The sequence below is a fragment of the Camellia sinensis genome, unplaced genomic scaffold (genome assembly GCF_055761805.1).
Source record: "Camellia sinensis isolate YWXY unplaced genomic scaffold, ASM5576180v1 Unanchor1, whole genome shotgun sequence".
In the NCBI taxonomy this organism is placed as follows: Eukaryota; Viridiplantae; Streptophyta; class Magnoliopsida; order Ericales; family Theaceae; genus Camellia; species Camellia sinensis.
The window spans coordinates 21502166-21526122 of NW_028128987.1; the positions used below are offsets into that span (position 1 = coordinate 21502166).

Below are 23957 nucleotides of genomic sequence, written 5' to 3' on the forward strand. Positions count from 1 at the left end.
CAACCGCAATGACCCATCCTTCTTCTTCGCAAAGAGAGCCGGCGCTCCCTAAGGCGATGTACTAGGGCGAATGAAGCCCTTGTCTAAAAGCTCTTGGAGTTGAATCTTCAACTCACGCAATTCGGCAGGTGCAAATCTATACGGTGACATGGAAATCGGTGCCGTGCCAGGCACTAATTCAATGGAGAACTCGATCCCGTCACTCTCACTATCCAAGAGAGTTGCAAGAAGACCACTAAGCTTGCTCCTACTACGAGGGTCAACAACTGGCAACAAGGCTCTATCAACTCGGTTCCTCAGAAAATAGAAACGATCACTACCCAAAGTGCACATTGTAACTCTCTAACGGTAACAATCAATCACAGCTTGATAAGAACACAACCAGTCCATGCCTAAAATGACATCAAAACTCAACATATCTAGCAACACAAAAGCAAACGGAAGTCGACGCCCGGCAACTTCTATTTCACAACCACGACAACCCCGGTCTAAATCAACTGTACCCCCAACAGGTGACTCTACTCTGAGTAGAGGCACTAATCGTGCTACCTCTAACCCCAATGCAGAAGCAAATGCAGTAGATATAAATGAATGAGACGCACCCGTGTCTATCAATACATTAGCCAAAGAATTACACAACAAAAATATCCCTCACAAATGAGGATTCTGGCAACTGCTCTGGCACAGTAACAGCATACACACGCCCCTGTGGCCCTTGATTAACTTGCTCTCCTCTCAGAGCATAGGCCTGTTGTACTGACCGAGCCGAAGTGGCTCCCTGATTAACTCACAAAGCTTGGACTGATTGAACCTGCTGGTGGCTCTGAGTCTGCCTCGACCCTGATGAGCCAGATGCGCCTTCCAACTGTGGGCAAGTTCTCTTCATATGCCCCAGCTGACCACACTGATAACAATTAAACCCTTGACCTTTATTTTGAGACTGAGACTGACTTTGAGATCGGTTAGGTGGTGGTAACATTAACTACCCTCCTCCCTTTTGTGGGCATGAGAAGGCTTTGTGACCCTGTTGGCCACACTTGAAACACGAGAAGCTACTCGATGCACTTTTTCTCGAACCCACACTAGGCAAAGGAAAAGTGGATCTAGACTGCTGTGGTTAGGACTAGGATGGATAGGTGTTCCTGCTCTTCTTGTTCTGCCTATAGTCCCCTTGAGACTCTTGGCCCCTAGACCTCGAACTCCAAAGCCTCTCCTCCTTGGCTTGTATGGAAATTTCTACGTGTGTCGCCGTCTCCACATGACGGTCATATTCCCGAATCATATTTTCGACAAGTTTGAACATAATTTTTGTTTTCAATTTCTTTTCAAATTCAATGCAACGGCGCTCTTCCATTGCTGCTAACTCTGGTGCAAATCCAGACAAACTAGAGAAGATCGCCTCAAACTCAGCCACGGGCATGTCAAGTTGTTTGAGGTCTTTAAACTCTTGCCTCAATCTCTCCCTAGCAGTGGGAGATATGTACTTATCTTGGAAAGCAACCGCAAAGGCTTCCCATGTCGGCTCCACTCTACCCTTGGCATATTTCCACCATTGACCCGCGTCTCCCTTAAGGTAGTAACTCGCTAAAGTTACTCTCAGTTCACTATCTTCGATGCGAAGCATCTCAAATGTCTTCACAATTTGTTCGAGCCACTCATCCGCTTTCTTAGGCTTGGGACCACTATGGAACTCATCCGATTTGGCCCGCAAGAACTCTCTAGTAAGGAAACTCGCCCTTGACTCCGCGGTGTTCTCTCGGGCTTGATTCTCCACCCTCAACAAGTTCATAGACTCTTTTAAAGCCCCTGCCATTTCTCGAGCTAGGGCCCCCATTGCGATTGGACCCGCTTGTCCCACCTGCTCGGCTACATCAGCTTGGCCGAACCCTTCTTCTTGCACTGGAACCCTATGGACCGGTTCCTCATGCACACCTTGGCAAGCCCTACCACGCCTCCCGCCTCTACCACCACGGACTTGACTCCTTCCTGACATCCTAATAAAGGACACAAGAGAAATAATTTAGCACATTAATTCATATGTGCTCGTAACTTGACACACACGTTCGACTATAACAATTCTATATATTTCTCTACCATATACACAATTCAATTTCACTCCACATAAGCACTTAGTCATGTAAACACATACGGACTGTTCTTTTACGATGAAATCCGTCCCACGAAAAATCAAGAATTCTTAGTAGAACGAGTATTGATCAAGTACCTTTCTAATGAGTCCTCAAGGAATTTAAAAGGCGCAAACAACTTCCCAAAAGTCCAATTCCATACCCATTTAGTCACATAAGCATGTTATCACATAGTGACAAAATGCATAACACTTTCTAAGCATGCTAAATAAACCCGTTGTGGTTAAACAACCACTTCCCACGAGCTTCAAGTATTCAAACCCGGTAGCTCTGATACCAAGTTGTAACACCCCAATTTTCATACCCAAATGATAATACAATAATCATGGCTCTTCAAGGTAAATCTGAAAATAAATCTCCACACTTGCATTACATGATACAAATAGTTTTCATGCGATAACACATTCGCTTCAAATCAAATAACATAAACAAATAAATACCCTCATGGGTTCACAAGTTCCCAAGGCTTAGGCCCGGTTATACAATCGGTTATTCAAACCACACAAATATATGGAGCCTTCACCCATAAGTCATGGGATCTTGATTTTATTCTAATCCCAAAACTCCCCCTCAAGCTAATGCAAAAATGTCAAGCAAACCCAACTGGACAATTGATGATTGGAGCAGTGACAGTCCCACTAACTTGGTAATTATGTCTGTGGTCTGTTATGATGAAGAAACAAATGACGGAAATAGAATGCTTGACTGAACTTTTTTCCTGAATAAAATTGATAGCCACCTCTATATGCTTGGACCTCTCATGAGGAACTGAAATGAGGCAAGCATGATTGCAGATTTATTGTCACAAAATAATTGAGATGACTCTTTTCCTAAGGGCCTATTTTAGAGTATAGCAGGAAGCGGCATTGTGTACCAACAATTATCTAGTTGGTCCTATTCGGCCTTGGCATCCTCGGGTAGGACGTCTATTCATCTTCCAACAATGCTCCGAAGTGTGCTTTGTCTTGCCACAATAGTCACACTTGAACTGATCTTTATTATTAACCTGAGATAGCCCCCCCGTGTATATCTAGACAACAGGATAACTGCTGAAGTGGATATGTCCTATGGAACATAATGGAGCATTGAGGTCCTCTTACTTTCTTCCTATTGAATAGATGGATAGGCTTGTGACTCAGTGGAATACACGCAGAAACTAGATATGGTTCTAGTAGTCGAAGGGGACTCCTGAATTCACGAGAAATATAGAATATTGAATCCACAAGGAAGAGAAATTTCAGAATGTTATTGACAAGAGAGTTGTAATTACCCTAAGGCTTACAAGTTACATAGGTATTTGTAATAAGCTAACACCGACGAATACTCTTAGGAAGCAAAGATCTGCAAGAATAATAGTATAAAGTACATCAAACTGTGCAATTGGCCAACGTTTTCTATCCAACACTGAAGGATTTAATAGATGACAAAAACCTACATGAGGTACTTTTTTGCTGCAGTCTTGTTCTTCTATAACACAATTAGTTGGGCCGCAAGTACACCACCAATAAAAATAGTTTCAGTTTATCAGTCTACTATGAGAAACTTCTAAAATGATTTCCTTGATAACACAGGTTATTTATCGAATAAAACTTCCAGGACCTGCTATCTTGGGTGAGGGCAAGCCAGAAAATCAGAATCATGCCATAATCTTCACACGTGGAGAAGGCTTGCAAGCAATAGATATGAATCAGGTATTGTGTTCTCATACTTACTTGACATCAGCATAATATTGCAGAGTTGTATTAGCTTTGTTAAAATATTCATTTCCAGGACAACTACATGGAAGAAGCCTTAAAGATGAGGAACCTGCTTCAAGAATTTCTTAAAAAACATGATGGTGTGAGGCACCCGACAATACTTGGACTTAGGGAGCACATATTTACTGGAAGGTATGTACCTTTCTGTTGCTAATTGGTCTCGGATTCAATTCATATTGCCTCATTTTCCTTTTCTTCATTAAATTGCTTATTGTTCTCTTGGTATTTGATGCAGTGTTTCTTCTCTTGCATGGTTCATGTCAAATCAAGAGACAAGCTTTGTAACTATTGGTCAGAGATTGTTGGCAGACCCTTTAAAGTAATCTTTTTTATTTTTTTAATCTTGGAGTAGACAATTTGTTTTCTTCTCTCTTTTTTTTAATTTTATTTTTTGTAGGTTCTCTCCTTTAGTTTTAGCATGTGGGTGGTCAATGATTAAAATTTAATTTTCTACTCTCGCACCCTTATAAATGCGTCCTTTCTTAATCAATAAAATTCTCTTTTGCAATGTAAATAAAGAAAAATAAAAGAAATTCAAGGTTGAGTTTTGTGAAACGAAAAGGATCATTTTGGTCTCAAGAAGAGAAGATCAAACAAGTTCAGAAAAAAAAAAATAATAATACAATAGATAGCCCTAGTCTTTTAGTTGTCTCTCAGCTTGGTTCAAAACCTGAGCTAGTGAATACTCGAAAATAAGTACTGGAAGCAATTCCATTACAAATAATTGTTCATAATGACTGGTGGTTATGATATCTAAAACACAAATGAGACAGCATTAAGGTGTTTCTTGTGTATGTAAGAATTCATGAAGAAAAGATGTATTATTACATGGCTATTGAATCTCTTAAATAAAGATACACCAAATCGAAGTAGGAAAAGTACTGAATAGGAAACTTCTAACCTAAATTGCAATAAGAAAGATACCAAAAATATATAATTCCAAAATATAATATACATTTCACACAATCTAGTTATCATAGTAGAGAGGAGTTGGAGAAGGCGAATAAATTCCCAAGCCAATGAGAAGCCAACGAAGCCAAATGAGTTCAGATGTAGCATGGGCAATACTCAGCCTCAACAATAGGCTAAGCAATAATAAATTGCTTCTTTCTCTTCTAGGAGATGAGGGAATTATCAAGAAAAATACAAAGGCCAGTGCTAGACTTGCAACCAAAAACATCACCAACCCAATCAACATTGGCATAGGTCTAAAGAGTCAGAGAAGAGGTAGAAGACAAGAGTAAACCCTAAAAGATAGTGCTAGTAACATACCACAAAACTCGAAGTAGAGCAGCCTAATGAGTAGTGCGTGAAGCGGAAACAAATTGGCTAACCATATGCACAACATATGCAATATCAGGACGAGTCACAATGTGGTAGATCAAACAACCAACCAACTCCTGATACAAAGTGAGATCCTAAAGTGGAACACCATTAGTAGCAGAAAACTTGGCATGAAGTTCAATCAGGGTATCAATTGTCTTAGCATCAGTGAGACAAACACGATGGACAACCTTAGTGGCATACTTAGTTGGGGACAAAAAAAATAGCCTTTTGGAGAAGACACCACTTCAATACCAAGAAAGTATCGCAGGGGACCCAAATCTTTCATCTCAAAAGTATGAAACAGATGTTGTTTAACAATGGTAATAGATGAAGAATCAGACCCAGTGATGATCATATCATCAACATATAGGAGCAAAGCAACAAAGCCAACATAGGTATGGAGAAGGAACATAACAGGATCATGGGCACTAGGTCGAAAACCAAGTTGGGTAACAACAGACATAAAGCAATCATACCAAGCTTGGGGAGACTACTTAAGGCCATAGAGAGTACGACGAAGACGACAAACATGACAAAAAGGATGAGATAAGCTAGGAGGAGGATGCTTGTAGACCTCTTCATTAAGATGCCCATTGAGAAAGGTATTCTTAACATCCTTCTGAAACAATGGCCAATGGCAAACATCATCAACAGAGTTTAGAGTTCGAAAAAAGGTCATCTTAGCCACAAGAGCAAAAGTCTCATCATAGTCGATACTATATTTCTAAAGAAAACCTTTGGCAACTAAGCAAGCCTAATAGTCTCTAGAGAACCATCAAAATGTGTTTTAAACTTGTAAACTCACTTACAACCAATGAGAACAACTCCCAAGTAGAATTCTTAACAAGATCAAACAACTCATCTTTCATAGTAGACACCCAGTTCAGATTTAGACAAGTCTCCTTATATGACTAGACAAGTCTCCTTATATGACTGAGCCTCAACTTAAGATTGAAAGGTAGACTAAAAAACACAATATAATGAAGAAAAACAAGTATTAGCAAAATTAGGTCTTACTGACGAAGTCCTATGGCGAAGGGGGTAGTGATGAGGAAGATCAAGAGCAGGAGTAGGATCCATAGAATCAGGAGTAGCAACAAGCCTGGAGGTGACCGGTGGTGGCAGAGCCTTCTTGTGAGTATAAACCAACAAGGGAGGAGACCTACCACTTGTAGATTGAATAAAGGGTGATGAAGTAGGCATAATAGGTTTAAAAGTAGAGATATATTCATCACAAGGGACATGTTGAATATAAGAATTATAATATTTTTATTTTTAGTAGATTGTATTGTTTGTATTGTTTATATTGTTTCCTAAATTGTATCTTGAATATATTATATATACATGGCCTCTACCTCATTCATAGGTAAGCCAAAACACATTCCTTTCATTCTATTTGGTATTAAAGCCAACCCTAGCCATCTTTCTCTTAATCACCCATCACCACTGACTGCATCCTTTCTTCTCCTTAGCCACTGACAACTCTTCCTAGCCTCAGCCCATTACCCGACAGCCCTTCACAGACCTTTTTCTCCACTCAACAGGCTTACCTAACCCTCACCCAGCCTTCGACAACCTTTCCCAGACCTTTTCCTCCACCCGACAGCCTTACCCAGCCCTCACCCAACCCCTGACAGCCCCTCTTCTTCCTTGTTTTCACCTCGGCAGGCCTTCTTTACCCCTGCTAAGGCTCTGGTTGCTGCCGACCAGCCTTTTCTAGTCCTATGTGCTTCCGCTGTCCCTTTAGGGCAATCCGCGGCTGCTTTTTCCCCTCTTAGGGTGTTGTGCTGATATATTAAGCACCTTTTTCTACTCTTTTGCTCCTTTTGGTTACCGGGTTTATTCGCTTGCATTTATTTGGATAAGCCGTTGAGTTTTTTTTCGGCTGCTTGGATTTTTTTTCCCCTAGACCGTGTTGTTGTGTCTCTAGCCCCTATTATCTCACCATGACTAAGCCATCCTTTGATGTTGCATCTAATGTACCCACAAAACCTGTCCTAGTGAGTTCTGATTTTTCTCTCTCATCACACCTATTCATCGCATTATGAGTGTGGTGTTGAATAGGAAAATTTTTGTCGCCTGGAGCTGCTCCCTTAAACTTTATATAGAGGGAAAGGGAAAGCTCATTGGCTCTTATCTTCTACTTCCTAACTTGCTGCAATAGACCCTACCCGTGCATAATGGGATATTGATAATTGTACTATTCTGGGATAGATGTTCAACTCCATGGAGGATCATATTTACCACATGTTTCTCTATTGCGACATAGTTTTGAGTCTTTAGAGTGTCTTGACTTAGATGTATGCCCATGCTCATAATGATGCTCGCATCTTTGAGCTCTATCAGGACATTACTCGTGCCTCCCAGTCTACTTTGGGCCTTTCTGTGTCAAAGTTCTTTGGATATCTTCAAGCTCGTTGGGAAGAATTGGCTCAATATGAGCCCTTGACTTAGTTACCAACAAATACTACATGTCTTGAGTCCAAACGCCTTGCTCGCCAACACACTTACCAATTTCTTATGGGTCTAAACTCTGAGTTTGAATCTCTTCGCACTCGGATTTTGAACACATTACCTATGCCCTCTCTCTATAAGGATTTTGCCACCATTGATAGTGATCAATGTCATAGGCGTCTGGTTCAGCTAAGCCTTCCTTCCCTATCTTTGGTTTCATCTGATCAGATGGCTCTTGCTGCAAAGTTTGGTTCTCAGGGTTCTCCTGGTCCAATTACGTGTCATTATTGTGGTGCTTCTGGATATGATAAGACCCGTTGCTTCCTACTTCATCCTGAGTTGAATCAACGTTATTCTCGCCCTCGTGGTACTGGTAACCCTTGCACTGTTGCTTTAGTGGAGGCTACTCCTGCTCCTAGGTCTCGTAATCTCCCTAATTTATAGGAGTTACAGACTGAGATTGGTCATTCACTAGTAGTTCTCATAGCCCATTGTCTTCCACTACTGCCATTCTTGCTACAAGTATTTCTACTGCTTTCCATGTTCATTCTGCTAGTCTATCATGGGTTTTGGATTCTGGGGCTAATGATCATGTGAGGGGTGAATTTTTCTTTCTTTCTTCTTCAATCCCTACTACTATTGCCCAATCTATGTGTCTTGCTGATGGTTCTTCATCCTCTATTCATCATAAGGATGTAGTGTCTTTATCCCTTACCATTACTTTATTGTCTATTTTGCATGTTCCAAATTTTGCCTATAAGCGTGATGGGCTTTACTACTTTAGGGATCTACCGGACGAGCCTTCCTTTTCATCATTAGCTAGTTTTCAGGCCTTTGTTTTGCCTATTTCAATGTTTTGTGTTTTTATATTCAAACTTTAGAATTATGGCATGTTTGTATGGGTCATGTTAATTTTCAATATTTATGTCAACTTTTTCCTTCATTTAATAAAGCTTGCAAAGATTTTAAATTTCATTGTGTGTTTTGTGAGTTGTCTCAGCATACCCGTACTAGCTATATCCCTCATATGACTCGTGCTCCTAATACTTTTGATCTTATACATGCAGATGTCTGGGGTCCTTCCCCTGTCACTGCTTTTTCTAATCATAGGTATTATGTGACTTTTATTGATGATCACACTAGATGCACTTGGGTTTATCTATTTCGTTGTAAGTCTAACGTGTTTCCCATTTTTGTTCAGTTTTTTCAAATGGTTAAAACTCAGTTTCATACAGTTAGGAATATATGTTCTAATAATGATGGGGAATATATTTCTAATGAATTTCGTTCCCATCTCAATCAAACTGGTATTCTTCAACAACTTACTTATCCTCAGACCCCTGAACGCAAAAACCGTCATATTATGTCTGATATCTAATGTCCTTTTCGGGGTATAGGTGTTCCCAAGTCTTATTGGCATATAGCTGTCCTTACTTATGTTTTCCTCATTAATAGGACCCCTAGTTGTGTGTTGCATGGTCTCACTCCGTTTCATATCCTTATGCCCACTACCACTTTATTTCCTCTCTTACCTCATGTCTTTAGGTGTACTTGTTTTGTTCAAAATCAGAGTCCCACTCGCACTAAGTTAGATGACACATCTATTCGTTGCGTCTTCTTTGGGTACTCTTCTATATCCAAAGAGTATAGGTGTTATGATCCTGTGTCTCGTCACTTTCACCACAATTTGGATGTTACTTTTTATGAGGATCTTTCTTTCTTTGGTAATAGCCCTCCTTTGCAGACTTCTACTCGCGCTACTTCCAGTGTTCGCCTAATGCCCATTTTGGACGAGGTTCAGGATGAGGTTGCTCTCCTCCCTCCTTCTCAACCTTCGCCTTCTCTCCTCCCCTCCCCTCCCCTCCCCCCCAAATTGTAGGTATACTACACACTCAGATGCCCCCTACCACCTCTCCGATTTGTGGGTCAGGTAACTCTTCGCCTTTAGCTCTGTCTCCTCCACCTCCTCATAACCCACCTCTGGATCGACATTCTCTAAATTGTTGGGGTTATTTGAGTAGTACTAATCATCTAATTTCACAGTATCTCTCCTATGACAAGGTTTTCAATTCTTGTCATTCTTTCTTTGGCAAGCTTGAATCGGAGTCCATTCCTCGTTCTGTGTCCAAGACACTCTATAATCCCAAATGGGTTGAGGCTATGCAAACTGAGATGGCGGCCTTAGAACAGAATCACTTGGGATCTTGTACCTTTACCTCCTGGGGAAAGTACTGTTGATTGCAAATGGGCGTTCACTATAAAATACCTTGTTGATGGCTCAATTGACTGTTACAAAGCCCGCCTAGTGGCCAAAGGTTTCACATAGATTCCTGGTAAGGATTTTGGCATCACTTTTGCTCTTGTCGCCAAGCTTACTTCTGTGCGTCTCTTTATATCTCTTGCAGCATCGCATTCTTGGCCTCTTTATCAACTTGATGTCAAGAATGTGTTTCTTCATGGAGATCTCCTTGAGATGATTTTCATGGCTCCTCCACCCGATTTTCGGGCTAAGGGAGAGTATTCGGGGAAAGTGTCGGTTATGCAAGTCTTTATATGGTCTGAAACAGTCTCCACGAGCATGGTTTGGTTGCTTCAATTCTGTTATCATATCTATAGGCTTTGTTCAGTGCCACTCAAATCATACTTGTTTCATTCGCCGTAATTTTGCGTGTTAGTGTATTGTCTTGTTAGTTTATGTGGATGACATTATTCTCACGGGCAATGACTCTGTCGGCATTCGTCAAGTAAAGAAAGACTTGGGCTAAACTTTTGATATTAAGGATCTAGGATGTCTCAAGTATTTTTTGGGAATTGAGGTGGCTCGCTCAAGGTAGGGGATCTCCTTATCTCAAAGGAAGTACATTCTTGACTTGCTTAAGGTTATAGGTATGTTAGGGTGTAAACCTACTTCTCCTCCTATGGATCCTAATGTCAAGCTCATGTCAGAGTCTAGTGCATTGCTAGATGACCTAGGCATGTATCAGTGCCTTGTTGGACGCCTCATTTATTTGACCAACACTAGACCTGACTTGACATTTGCGGTTAGTGTTGTGAGTCAGTTCATGCATGCACCTCGTAAATAGCACCTTGATGCGGTTCATCACATTTTGAGTTATTTGAAGACTTCTCTTGGCTTAGGATTGTGCTTCACAACTAGTCTTCAATTTGGGCTCTCCTGTTTCACCAATGCTGACTATGTAGGGTCTAGAACTGATCAGCATTCCACTTCTGGCTTTTGTACTTTCTATGGTGGTCATCTTATATCATGGAAAAGTAAGAAGCAGACAGTTGTTTCTAGATCTTCTATAGAGGCCGAGTATAGGGCTGTGGCATATGGGACGTGAGATTCTTTGGTTTCGCTCTATTATGGCAGAATTAGGTTTTAAGGAGACGGTTCCTTCCTCATTATTTTGTAATAACAAATTTGCCATTATGTTATCCTCTAATTTTGTGCTTCATGAGCGTATTAAGCATATCGAGGTTAACACACATTTCATTAGAGAGAAGGTTTGGACAAGCATTGTGAGTCAATCCTTTGTCTCTTCTTCTCAACAGTTAGCAAATATGCTCACAAAGTCTGTGGAACCAATGTTGCTCCAGTCATCTATTGACAAGCTGCGTTTGTTGAATGTCTTTACACCAGCTTAAGGGTGAGTATTGGATATAGGAATCAAAATATTTTTATTTTTAGTAGATTGTATTGTTTATATTGTTTCCTAAATTGTATCATGAATATATTATATATATACTGTGAGAATATTAGGTTAGGCAGTGTTTCCTTTTTTGAGAGATTGTATGCATATATATGGCAGTGTTTCCTTCAGTTTTGGGGTTAGGTTTACTATATAATCAGATGTATTGTTTGTATTATTACACAATTGAATATACCGAAAACTTTTAGAAATCTTACATAGTATCAGAGCTAGGTTCGAAACCCAAGCAGCCATTGTCCAAGCTTCTCTGCTTCGTTGAGTTCTTTGGTTCAACTTTCTGAATACGTGCGACCTATTTGGTTCGAGATTGGGTTTGGTTCGTCTGGTCCTCTGTTTGTGTCGTTGTCTGATTCACATAGGTTCTCCAGCCTGGTTCGTAACTCCTTTACGGTCGGCATCTCTGGTTCATCCGACATCTCTGGATCTCACGATTTCTGGCTCTAGTTCATCGCCATCGTGGTTCGTTTTCGCTAGTTGAAAGGACATCCGTCTTGACCCCTCTTTGGTTCATGACCTTCAGTTGGAACTCCTTTCACTACTGGTCTTCTCTCTCCTTTGATTTCGTCGACTTCGGGTTCGTCAAGTGGTTCTCACGAGTGATCCTTATTCGCTGATCCTCTGAGCATTAAAGTTCTTTCTTTCTTCTACTCTAGTATCGCGACCCATCGCGAGCTCTCTGGTTTAATCTGGTTTCAGAATTGCAACACTAGGCTGCTCTCTCTCTCTCTCTTGTTCGACTAGTTTGTTGGGTCATCTAGGTTGCTGGGTCATCTGATCTTGATTTGGTTACTTTAGTCTATTTTGGGTTTATTACACTTGAACCCTTGGTTTGGCTATTTTGTTTGATTACATTTGAACCCCTCAGTTTTCTGGTTACTATGAAGCCTCTGGCTTCTGATGAGTGTGCCTTCTGCCATTAGAGGGGCCATTGAAAGTATCATTGTCCCAAAAAGGGATGTATGTCTACTTTATCTGTGTATGCCTCGTTTTTTCAGCAATTTCCAATCCAGTTCTGCTCCTTTCCTCTGAGTACCATTCAGCCTCACACTAGTTCTACTGCAACTGCTCCAGCTCCTGATCCTGACTTGGCTTCCTTGAGTGCTCAAATTAGTCAGTTTCAGCATATTCTGTCTACTTCTCAGCCCTCCCCGTCTGTTTTGGTTGTTTCCTCTCTTCATTCAGGTTTGCTTGGGTCTTCTTTAGGTAGCTCTTCGTCTGTCTGGATTTTTGACTTTGTTGCCTCTCATCATATGACTCCCCATCTCATCTTACTTCAAAATCGTAGGTATCTCTTCGTCTATCTGGATTTTTGACTCTGATGCCTTTCATCATATGACTCCTCATCTCTTCTTACTTCAAAATTGTACTCCCCCTCCCTTTCCGATTACTGTTAATGCCGCTAATGGGTCTGGTATGTCTGTTATATCTGTTGGGTCTGTCTTACCGTCTGCTATGTTTGTTGTCTCTATTCCATCTGTGCTTTATATTCCTCAGTTATTTGTCAGTTTATCTATCAGTCAGCTTGATGCCTATGTTGATTCTGATTGGGCTGGTGATGTTACTGATCGCAAGTCCACGTCTGGTTTCTGTATGTTTCTTAGCGATTCCTTGATCTCTTGAAAAAGCAAGAAACAAACTGTTATTGCTCGCTCTATTGCTGAAGCTAAGTATCGTGCTGTGGCTTATGCTACTGCTAAGATTGTTTGGCTTCGTTGTTTCCTATCTGATTTGGGTGTCCCTCAGTCTTTTCCGACCTCCCTCTATTGTGACAACCGTAGTGCCATTCAAATTACCCTGTCTTCCATGAGCAGACCAAGCACATTGAGATTGATGGTCACTTTGTTCGTCACTTTGTTCGTCAGCATCTGCAGTCCGACTCTATCTCGCTTCTTTTCGTCTCTTTGACTCTACAACTTGCTGACTTTTTTACCAAGACTCACACCACTGCTCAGTTTCAGTTCCTTCTTGGCAAACTCCGAGTGTTTTCTACTACAACACCTTGAGTTTAAGTAGGGATGTGAGAATATTAGGTTAGCCAGTGTTTCCTTTTCTGAGTGATTGTATAGGTATATATATATATATATGGCAGTGTTTTAGGTGTATATATATTGCAGTGTTTCCTTTAGGTTACGTTTATATATGTGGTAGTGTTTTAGGTGTATATATAGCAGTGTTTCCTTTAGTCTTGGGGTTAGGTTTACTATATAATCAGATATATTCTTTGTATTATTACACAATTGAATATACAGAAAACTTTCAGAAATCTTACATTTACGTGGCCTCTACCTCATTCATAGGTAAGCCAAAACACATTCTTTTCATTATATTGGACGTCGCTAAGAAATTGGTCAGGACACACTAATTCATCTTTGGAGACGGAAGTAGGAAAGGAAGGAAGAGTATAGTAGGGAAGATGTTCAAGAAAGAAAACATGGCAAGAAACATATAGCCTGTGAGTCACAAGATCATAACACCGATACCCTTTCTGATGAACCCCATAACCTAAGAATGCACATAATACCGATCGCGCACTATGTTTTGTACACTCCGGCTGAGGAAGTAGGACAAAACCCAAACACATGAATGACGGAATAGCTGGGAATTTGGGCAAAAAATGCCTCAGCTTTTTCCTGTACTGTATATGTCTAACAGCTGTAATTCAGGACGTTCCATAAGAACCAGTTGATCCCAATACCCTGTCATCTCATTGTGGAATTCCTTAACAGATTTATCTCTTTGCAAAGTACTCTGAATGGACATCTCCAACTCGTATTGCTTAGCGTAATTAGATTCAAGATATAGAGTCTGCAGATAATTCCAAACTTTTTGTGCAATAAGAAATTTGGAAAAGTTCATAGCGATACTACGCTCCGCAGAATCGTGAAACCAGGTGAGGACTTAGGTGTTAAGAAAGATACCAAAAATATATAATACCAAAAAATAATGTATGTTTCACAGTGTACATTGTAAAGTTTGCTAGGATCCTACCTATTTTGATCCTTCATTGACTTTCTATGTTTGTATAAAAACTCTATGATGTTCCTTCCTATGCCTAAAACTTCAGTATTTTCCTTTAGGGAAACCCCCTCATCATTGTTTCTTTTGTATGCATAAAGGTTTGTTGGTATTCAATGTGCTGAGCTAAGGCTATTTTTCTTTAGGAAACCTGTATTTCTCTCATTTGATGCTCCACATTACTTATCTTGGTTTCTGCTCATTCAGGGTTCGGTTTCATTATGGTCATCCAGATGTTTTTGATAGGTTATTTCACCTTACAAGGGGAGGTGTTAGCAAAGCATCCAACACTATTAACTTAAGTGAGGATATATTCGCTGGTATGCCCATCCTCTCAAGTTCTCTAATTTTGTATTTCCAGTTTTTTCTTCTTCTCTTTTGGAGGTGGAGGGAAGGAGGTACTAATCTTGTCTTACCAAATAGCTCTTGTGATGGCACCTGAATGCAGGCTTCAATTCTACACTTCGTGAAGGAAATGTTACTCATCATGAATACATACAAGTTGGGAAAGGAAGAGATGTGGGCCTTAACCAGATTTCTCAATTTGAGGCAAAAATTGCTAATGGCAATGGAGAGCAGGCATTGAGTCGTGATCTATACAGGCTTGGACACCGTTTTGACTTTTTTCGAATGTTGTCATGTTACTTCACCACAGTTGGTTCCTATTTCAATACCTTGGTATGTTGCAATTATACTCTTTTCTTCACAGGTTTAAATTATCTTTGTTTTCTGAGCTTCTTCATATTTCTTCTTGCAGATTACTGTTCTCACTGTATATGTCTTCCTTTACGGCCGCCTTTATCTTCTTCTTAGTGGGCTTGAGGAGGCGCTGAACAAACAACCAGCAATTCGAGACAATAAGCCTCTCCAAGTGGCTCTTGCTTCTCAATCATTTGTGCAAATTGGATTTTTGATGGCCTTGCCTATGTTGATGGAGATTGGATTAGAAAGGGGCTTCCGAACTGCACTAAGTGAATTCATACTAATGCAGCTACAACTGGCACCAGTATTTTTCACATTTACTCTTGGAACAAAGACCCACTATTTTGGAAGGACTTTACTCCATGGAGGAGCAAAATACAGGCGTACAGGTCGAGGGTTTGTGGTGTTTCATGCCAAATTTGCTGAGAACTATCGTCTCTACTCCCGTAGTCACTTTGTCAAGGGACTTGAGCTAATGATACTGCTAATTGTCTACCAAATTTTTGGTCAAACCTATAGAAGTGCAGTTGCTTATGTTTTGATCACAATATCAATGTGGATCATGGTGGGCACCTGGCTTTTTGCGCCCTTCCTCTTCAATCCTTCTGGTTTTGAGTGGCAAAAGATTGTGGATGATTGGACTGATTGGAATAAGTGGATAAGCAACCAAGGTGGTATTGGTGTACCCCCAGAAAAAAGTTGGGAATCTTGGTGGGGGCTGGAACAAGAACATCTTCGTCATTCTGGAAAGTCGGGTATAGCTGCCGAGATATTGTTAGCTTTACGATTTTTTATCTACCAATATGGGCTTGTTTATCACTTGACCATCACAAAGAGTACGAAAAGTTTTCTGGTATGTAAATTGCTGCTGATTTGTGATGCCTATGTTCTCTTTCAAAGTGATAACATCAGATAGATTTTTTATTGTAACTGTGTGTCTATGGGTCACAGGTATATGGCATATCATGGCTGGCTATCCTTCTAATCTTGTTTGTGATGAAGGTAAGAGGCAAATTCCTCACAATTCTGCTATAAATGTTTTGGGAAAACAGGACTTAAGAAATTACATTCTCTATGGAATGAAGGTATCACATTTATTGTTATATTGGTAGAAGCAAGCTGTCAATATCAAACTCTTGTGAATTCCTTTTTAGGTGGTTGTGATTCACTTGTAAGTTTCATACAAAGTTGAAAGCAAAACATATGTTTGTATTGAAAAAATAATAGCCAAAAATGAAGTACAACATAAATAGGAAAACAACCAAAACCTTAAAAGCCTAATTACAGATAATAGGACTAAACTACCCTTAATAAAACCCTAAAAGCCTAATTACAAATAATAAAACTAAACTATCCTTAATGACTAAACTAAATAACAAGAACATAAACATAACATATTTCACACACACACCTCAAACTGAGGATGGGAGTGCAAAGAGCATCGAAAGTTTGTTAAGAAGAAAACAAAAGCGGGTAGTAGTGAGTCTTCGTAAAGCAATCGGCCAATTGGAGAGAGAAGGGAACAAAAGGAAGAGTTAAAGTGCCAACCTGAAGATACTACCGAACAAAATGACAAAGGAAGACAATAATATGCATCGCAACAATTACCAAATGTAGCAAAGAGCATGTAACAAGGCAACCCAATGGGTGGAACGAAGAGCAAAGACAAATTGGCTGAGAATGTGCACAGTATAAGAGAGACATCCAGGCGAGTTGTCACAGTGAGGTAAACAAGACAACCGACCAACTCACAATACATAGTAGGATCCTAAAGAAGAACTCCATCGAAAGCAAAAAACTTAGCATGCAATTCAATAGGAGTATCCACAGTCTTGGCATTAGGAGATTGGTACGAGAAAGGTTATCACTAGCATATTTAGTCTATAACAAAAGATATCGGCAACCTCAATACCAAGTAAATACCAAAAGGACCCCAAATCCTTTATCTCAAATTTCTAAAAACCTCATTGCTTAACCTCCTAAATAGTACTAGAGTTGGACCCAATGATGATCATATCATCCATATATAGGAGAAGAAGAACAAGACTAGCAGAAATATGATGAACAAAAAGTGCCGAATCATGTAGGCTTGGACAAAAACCAGTCTTGAGAACAACAGACTGAAACCACTCATGCCATGCCCATGTAGACTGCTTGAGACTATAGAGGGCATGGCGATTATGGCAAACAAGACTTAGAGGATGAGAAAGACCAGTTGGAGGTCACATATACACTTCCTCTACAAGATATCCATTAAGAAAAACATTCTTGACATCTAAATGAAACAAAGGCCATTGATAGGTAGTAGCAACAGAGATAAGAGTATGAAATCTTGGCAACGGGAGCAAAAGTCTCTTCGTAATCTATCTTATACTCTTGAGAAACCCCCCCTTTGCAACCAAACGGGCTTGGTAACATTCCAAAGAGCCATTAGAAAGAATCTTGACCTTGTAGACCCATTTGCAACCCACAAGATTCTTACCAGCAGGCAACGGAAGGTGCAGTAGAGTTAGAGGAATGGGAGCTTGACGATGCTTTGTGACGTTTGTAAACAAGGAGAGGAGTAGAAGAAGGATCTAGAGCACTAGCAAAAGGCAAAGTGGACACCTCAAGGTCAGAGACAAACTCATCTGGGGGTACATCGGGAGGCCATGGATCAATATGTGAACTAATTCATCCTTGGCAATGAGAGCAGGAGTGGAATGAATGGTGAAGGTAATTTCTCTAGAAAGATGACAAGCCGAAACACACAAAGCTTTTTGGTCACAAGATCATAACAATAGTGACCCTTCTGATGAATACTATATTCCAAGAAAACACATAAGACATGATGCGAGCTAAGTTTAGAACAGTCCCATTGGGGAAGAAAAACAAAGCAAGTAGAATCAAATACACGAAGAAGAGAATAATTAGAAATCTCACCAAAGAGGCGCTCGTATAGAGAAGCACCAGAGAGAAGAAGGTCAGGCATGCGATTACGAAGATAGGCAACGGTAAGTACAGATTCTCCCCAAAAGATGGAAGGGACGGACGAGGAGAGAATAATGGATCGAGCGGTGTGAAGGAGATGTCGAGGTTTTCTTTCAGCTCAACCATTCTATGCAACAGTATCAGAACAAGAGGATTGATTAATTGTACAATGTGTAGCTAAGAACTTAGCAAACTCAAAAAGGAAGAACTCACCCCCCAAGTTAGAACGGAGAATTTTAATGGTGGTAGAGAAGTGGGTGTTGAGCATGGAGTGAAAATCATAGTAAGTCTTATAGAAATAAGATTTTTAGATCAGCTAGTAAACCCTATGTAAACCAGCTAAAGTCATCCACAAACTATACATAATACTGGGAACCACCCCTTGTAGCAATTGGCAAAGGTCCCCACAAATTGGTATGTACCAATTGAAAAAGGGCTGAAGAAATAAAACTACTTTTTGGAAAGGGGAGAGCAGACATCTTTGCAAACTTACACCCACTGCATTCTGAAATGTCACTAATAGAGACTTACTTATATGACCAGATTTTACTAAAAGTTTCAAACGATCACTAGATAAATGCCCTAGTCGAGAATGCAAAAGGTAAAAAGGAAAGGACTGGTGATTTAAATAAAAAGATGACATAGCAGTTGAAGGAGATGTTAGAGGCAGATGAAAGTGCTCCAAAGACATAAAATTCACCAACTCTACGTCCAAACACAATTTGCCTCATTAGATGCCTGATCTTGCACTACACAATCAGAAGAAGAAAAGAGAACATCATAACCTGAATCAGATACTTGACTAATAGAGAGGAGACTTAGAGATAGTTGAGGAACATAAAGCATGAGGAAGGGACAAGAGAGAAGAGGAGATGGAACCAATCGAACTAACAGAGATAGGGGATCCATTAGCAGTAGCAATAGTAATGGGGAAGGAGGGAGAAACACAATTGCTGAGAAGAAACAAAACAGGGGTCATATGATGAGAACAACCAGAGTAAAAAATCCATGTGGTAGAGAGGATACCTGAGGTAAAAGAACTATGCAAACCTGACAAAGTGGTGGTCATAGCAGAAGCCTGAGAAGAAATGTTCAGATGGGAAGCCATGAATAACAAAAAAGTCGGGGCAAACCAATACCAAAAACTCAAACATTAACTCCCATTCGTAGCTCCAGTCTCAATCGAAGAACCGAGATAAATGACAAAATTGCAATCAAGAACAATTCATCAAGACTCCGAACAAGGGCTGCGAACTGCGATTGCCGAACTGAAGCAGGACTGAAGTTGCAAAGAACTAAAGCTGCGAACAACTGCTGCAATGATGCTACTGTGATGATGCTGCAAATTGTGAACTGTGCTTGACCACTGGTTTCCAGCATCAGAATGCTTAGTTGCTAGGGGGGTTTCCGTTGGCCTTGCAAAGCAGTCGAAGTAGAACAACACAAAGAACCGAAGCAAATGAAAGTCACAAACTAACCACAGCTTGAGTCAAAACAAGGCAGCTCAAAACCAAGACAAATGGAGGGCACGAGCAGGCCACAGGATGAGTCAAACAGGCCACAAACTGAATCAAGCCTGATTACCAATAATAGGACTAAACTGCCCTTAATGAAACCCTATGGCCTTGTTTGATTAACAAGATTAATAATGAAATGATTAATAATCCCATGAATTAGTGTAGGATCAATTATCCAATTAAATTAGTGAGATAAACATTTATTATGTATTCATTTTATTTTTTTTCTTTCATACTTGAAATTATGATCCCCAACCCCTCTCAATATTAAAAATTTGCCAATTTTGTCAGATTAAATGTTCGTCATACATGTAATCCGGTTAATAAAATTTGCAATCAAACATAGGATTGTGAGTTCATGGACTAACAATTCCAATCTTATGCTATAATTCTACTAATAAAAAACGCCCTAAAAGCCTAATTATAGATAATAGGACTAAACTATCTGTAATGAAACCCTAAAAGCCTAAGTACTAATAATAACCATTAATGACTAAACTAAATAACAAGAACATAAACATATTTCACAGTAATATGAAGTCAAACAAGGCAATAATTTTGTGTGTGTGTGTGTGCGCGAGAGCGTGCTTTCCTTAATAATCTTCTTTTCTTTTTTCTTTTTTCTTTTTTTGGGTATGTTTATTTGACATTTCTATATAAAAGTCCTTGAAGGAAAGGAAAGAAAAGAAAATGAATTGAGTTTGTTTTCTATGCAATAGCTCATCTGTTAAACATGTACCTCCGGACAAAGTAACTGCTACTTTCCTGTTAGAAATTGAATGTTATTTGTGATATTATATATGACTTATTGGCTTAGAATTTGAGTATTGCAATACAAATCCAATTATAGAATATAAAGCAATTCTTTTTGAAGCCTGGGATTATTGCAATTTTCAGTGGACTAATCATGTCAATATAGCATTTCTGGCCACTTTTCCTCATTTGATTAGCTTCTTCTGTTTAATATTCCCTCAGACTGTTTCTGTTGCACGGCGAAAGTTCGGTGCAGATTTCCAGCTCATGTTTCGGCTAATCAAGGGATTGATCTTTCTTACGTTTGTCTCCATTCTCATTACTCTGATTGCACTCCCCCATATGACGATGCAAGATATTGTAGTGTGCATTCTTGCCTTCATGCCAACTGGTTGGGGTTTGCTTCTGGTCAGTGAAATATGTTGGTTTCATTTTGCAATTATTTATTTGTAGTTTTATATACTTTGTAACTATCATTAAATTCTATTTGTTTCAAACTTTGGCTTAGTTTAGCAAGTTCCAGAACTATCATGCTTCATCTTTAGGGTGGTGCTGGACACATCCTTAGGCCAACCACAATTAGAAGATTTTGATTGCGTAAAATCATACTTCATATGATGACAGATCATAAGAAACCAATATTTAAGGCAAGGCACCTTGCCAGGTGGCTCTAGGGCAGGAGTTCCTTTTTTTTTTTTTTCTCTTCTTTTCACAATGCAAAGAAGCAGCATACTATTTGCTCCCGGTCCTGCATGGTGCAGGAGTCGATCTTCTATGGGACAAAATCAAAAAAATAAAATACACCTATGGACCTATGGTTCCTAAAGTTTGTGTGTTGTGTCTATTTTAGTTCTCCAATTTTATCAATCTTGTTAATTTCATCCCTAAAGTTTTCAATTTAAGTCAAATTGGTCCAATTACAAACAATTATCAAAATCATTAACAGAATAATTACAAAATCCACCTATTCTGCCTAAAGAATGCTTATTGTGTCACTTTAGTTGCCAAAGTTTTCGTTTTGTCTATTTTGTCCCTCAATATTGTAAATCAATGATTCGTCTTCTTCATAGTGTTTAGGGACCAAAGTATCAAAATTAAAACTTTGGGAGCCATATTTACACGAAACTCATACTTGAAGGGACTACAGTGTATTTCATTATCATATTGTTAACAATTTAATGGGCAATTTGAAATTTGACTTAAACTTATAATTTTATGGATGAAATTAACAAAATTAAAACTTTAGGATCAAAGTGACAGAACGGAGCACCTATAAACCTGTTGATTTAGATCTTTTTTATGAAGTAATAATTTTTAAGTGGTGGAACCTAATTCTGTAAACTGATTTTAGCATTGTAATCTTTCTTGCCGCTCATAATTTTGTCGATATACATAATATGCTTTGTTGGTTGTGTGAACTTTGTTTTTGTATATAAGCTTAGTTGATGTGCCTTTGTTCGTTCCCTTTGGTCCAGATTGCTCAAGCTTGCAAGCCTCTTGTACAACGAGCTGGGTTGTGGGGATCAATTCAAACGCTTGCCCGTGGCTATGAAATTGTGATGGGTTTGTTTCTTTTCACTCCAGTTGCATTTCTCGCCTGGTTTCCTTTTGTTTCAGAATTCCAAACCCGTATGCTGTTCAACCAAGCATTCAGCAGAGGTCTACAAATTTCTCGTATTCTTGGTGTTGGTGGCCATAGGCGTAATAAGCATAGGAAAGATCGCATGTCGTCTGCTACTAGTAACAAGGATTAATTTTAGTGCTGGCTGCGCAGCAATCTTAATGTTAGACGACCATCAGATTTCTTCATGGATATCCAATCCATCCTCCTATTTAGTCCTGTTTTGTAAGCTGCTTTTGTAATTAGTGTGTTATGTACAGCGTTTTTTGCTTGTTAGAATAGAGCTAATCTTGTCATGTATGCAACAATGCATATTATACAGTTCATTTGAAGTAAAATATCACTAGGAACTCAAGTATGAGAGTTTCTTTCAGTCTACACCTATTTATATATTTAGTTATTTACTCTCTCTCTCTCTCTCTCTCTCTCTGTCACTTAGGAAAGAACATAACTTCATTAAGCAGGACCTATCAGTATCAGTCATAATAAAAGAAAGGTAAGGTAGGACAGCCCATACCCAAGTCCCGTAAGCAAGCAACAACATAGTTAAATAAGGGTGCTGCTTTTTGCCTCTACTTTTTTTTTTTTTGCACCCCCACTTTTTACTAATTCTTATCCCTTACCCTGTCCTTATCCTTCTAAATCTTAACCCTACACCACCGCCAAGCCACCACCTCCGACTATTGCTACCACCATGCCACTCTTTCTAGGAATCATTGGGAGACAGTAGTCCTTCAAGTTGTCATGGTGGAGTTTCTAAAGAGGCTTGCCAATGTTGAAAGGTTGAATGGGACCAATGGGACACATAGAATTGGGATTAAGATTGGTGCTTAAAGAAATGATTTTGTTAACATTTATCCTTAAGGCACATGTTGAGAAGTTTAAAAGAATTGTACATCTTGCATGAAAGTGAGTGTAATAAAGAGTACAATCTTTTTAAGTTTGTTTAGCATGTGTAACAAGACCCTTAAAGAAAAACAAATAAAAAGTAAAATATTTAGATGGGGCTCAAAGAGAAAAGATATGGACCATTAGTAGCACTCTTCAAAATAATTAAGGGTAGAATAAGATTATATAAATTTTTATAAATTATTTTTACTTATTGTTAATGTGTGTACATTTAGGGGTTAGTTGTCCTTTTTTAGTTATTTATAGTAGCTATTAATTAGATTAGCTGTATTAGTTAATTGTAAATCTTTTCCTTTTTTGTATTGCCTTGTATAGCTATATATACCTCCATATTGGAGAAGAATAAAATAATCTACTCTATTCCAGCATGGTATCAAAGCATTGATCCTAAAACTTTTCCTCTGTTTTTCCTCCAATGATTTTTACCCTAACATATTACCCGGCCAATTCTGATCTGGTTTGAAAAGTTTGCCGTTGCCATTGTCGCTGGAAACTACTTTACTATCGCTGCTATGCAATCTTTCTGCCGATTATTGCTATTCTTCCCATTCACTCTCAACATGGGCGACAAAAAATTTATTACTACCCCTTCTCCGACTACTATGATTGTGCAGTAGGACAACATGTCTCTAGAAATCACCCTAGACAAATTGGATGGCTGAAATTACTCCATGTGGTCTCAGAGTGTGGAGATGTATATCACAGGAAGAGGAAAAGTGCAGTATTTAACTAGGAAAAAAAAAAAACTTAAAACCGATGAAACAAATGCTGCTTACTCTACTTGGTTGGAGGATAATGCCATGGTTAAATCTAGGCTTCTTAATTCAATGACCTCTAACGTTAGGGTTGTTTTTCTTTGTCTCTCTGCTGCTCATGATGTTTGGGATGCAGTTTTCCAAACCTATTTTGTTGGCAAGGATGCTTCACATATGTATGAACTTCGATGCCGGGCTCATGAGACACGCCAGAATGGCGAGTTTGTGGCTGATTACTATGGTGCTCTTCAACTTATTTGGCAGGAATTGGACTACCTTTGTTCGAGTGTAATGAAGTGTGCCACAGATGTTGCCACC

General features: G+C 39.4%; 1 protein-coding gene across 3 annotated transcripts in view; it reads left to right on the forward strand.

The window, feature by feature from the left end:
• LOC114267863 (callose synthase 3-like) overlaps positions 1-22353 on the forward strand; it is a 125265-nt gene extending 102912 nt beyond the window's left edge. For 2 of the 3 annotated variants that reach the window (XM_082910517.1, XM_082910518.1), the window contains 9 exons: positions 3719-3838; positions 3918-4036; positions 4140-4223; positions 14620-14732; positions 14861-15090; positions 15170-15967; positions 16066-16116; positions 20577-20762; positions 21830-22353. In XM_082910517.1, coding sequence (XP_082766643.1) covers positions 3719-3838; positions 3918-4036; positions 4140-4223; positions 14620-14732; positions 14861-15090; positions 15170-15967; positions 16066-16116; positions 20577-20762; positions 21830-22108 — 1980 coding nt within the window. In that variant the 3' untranslated portion in view covers positions 22109-22353. Of the gene's footprint in view, positions 1-3718; positions 3839-3917; positions 4037-4139; positions 4224-14619; positions 14733-14860; positions 15091-15169; positions 15968-16065; positions 16117-20576; positions 20763-21829 lie in introns of those variants that run through there. The other variant, XR_014357482.1, reaches the window with a different exon arrangement.
• The last annotated feature ends 1604 nt before the right edge of the window (positions 22354-23957 follow it).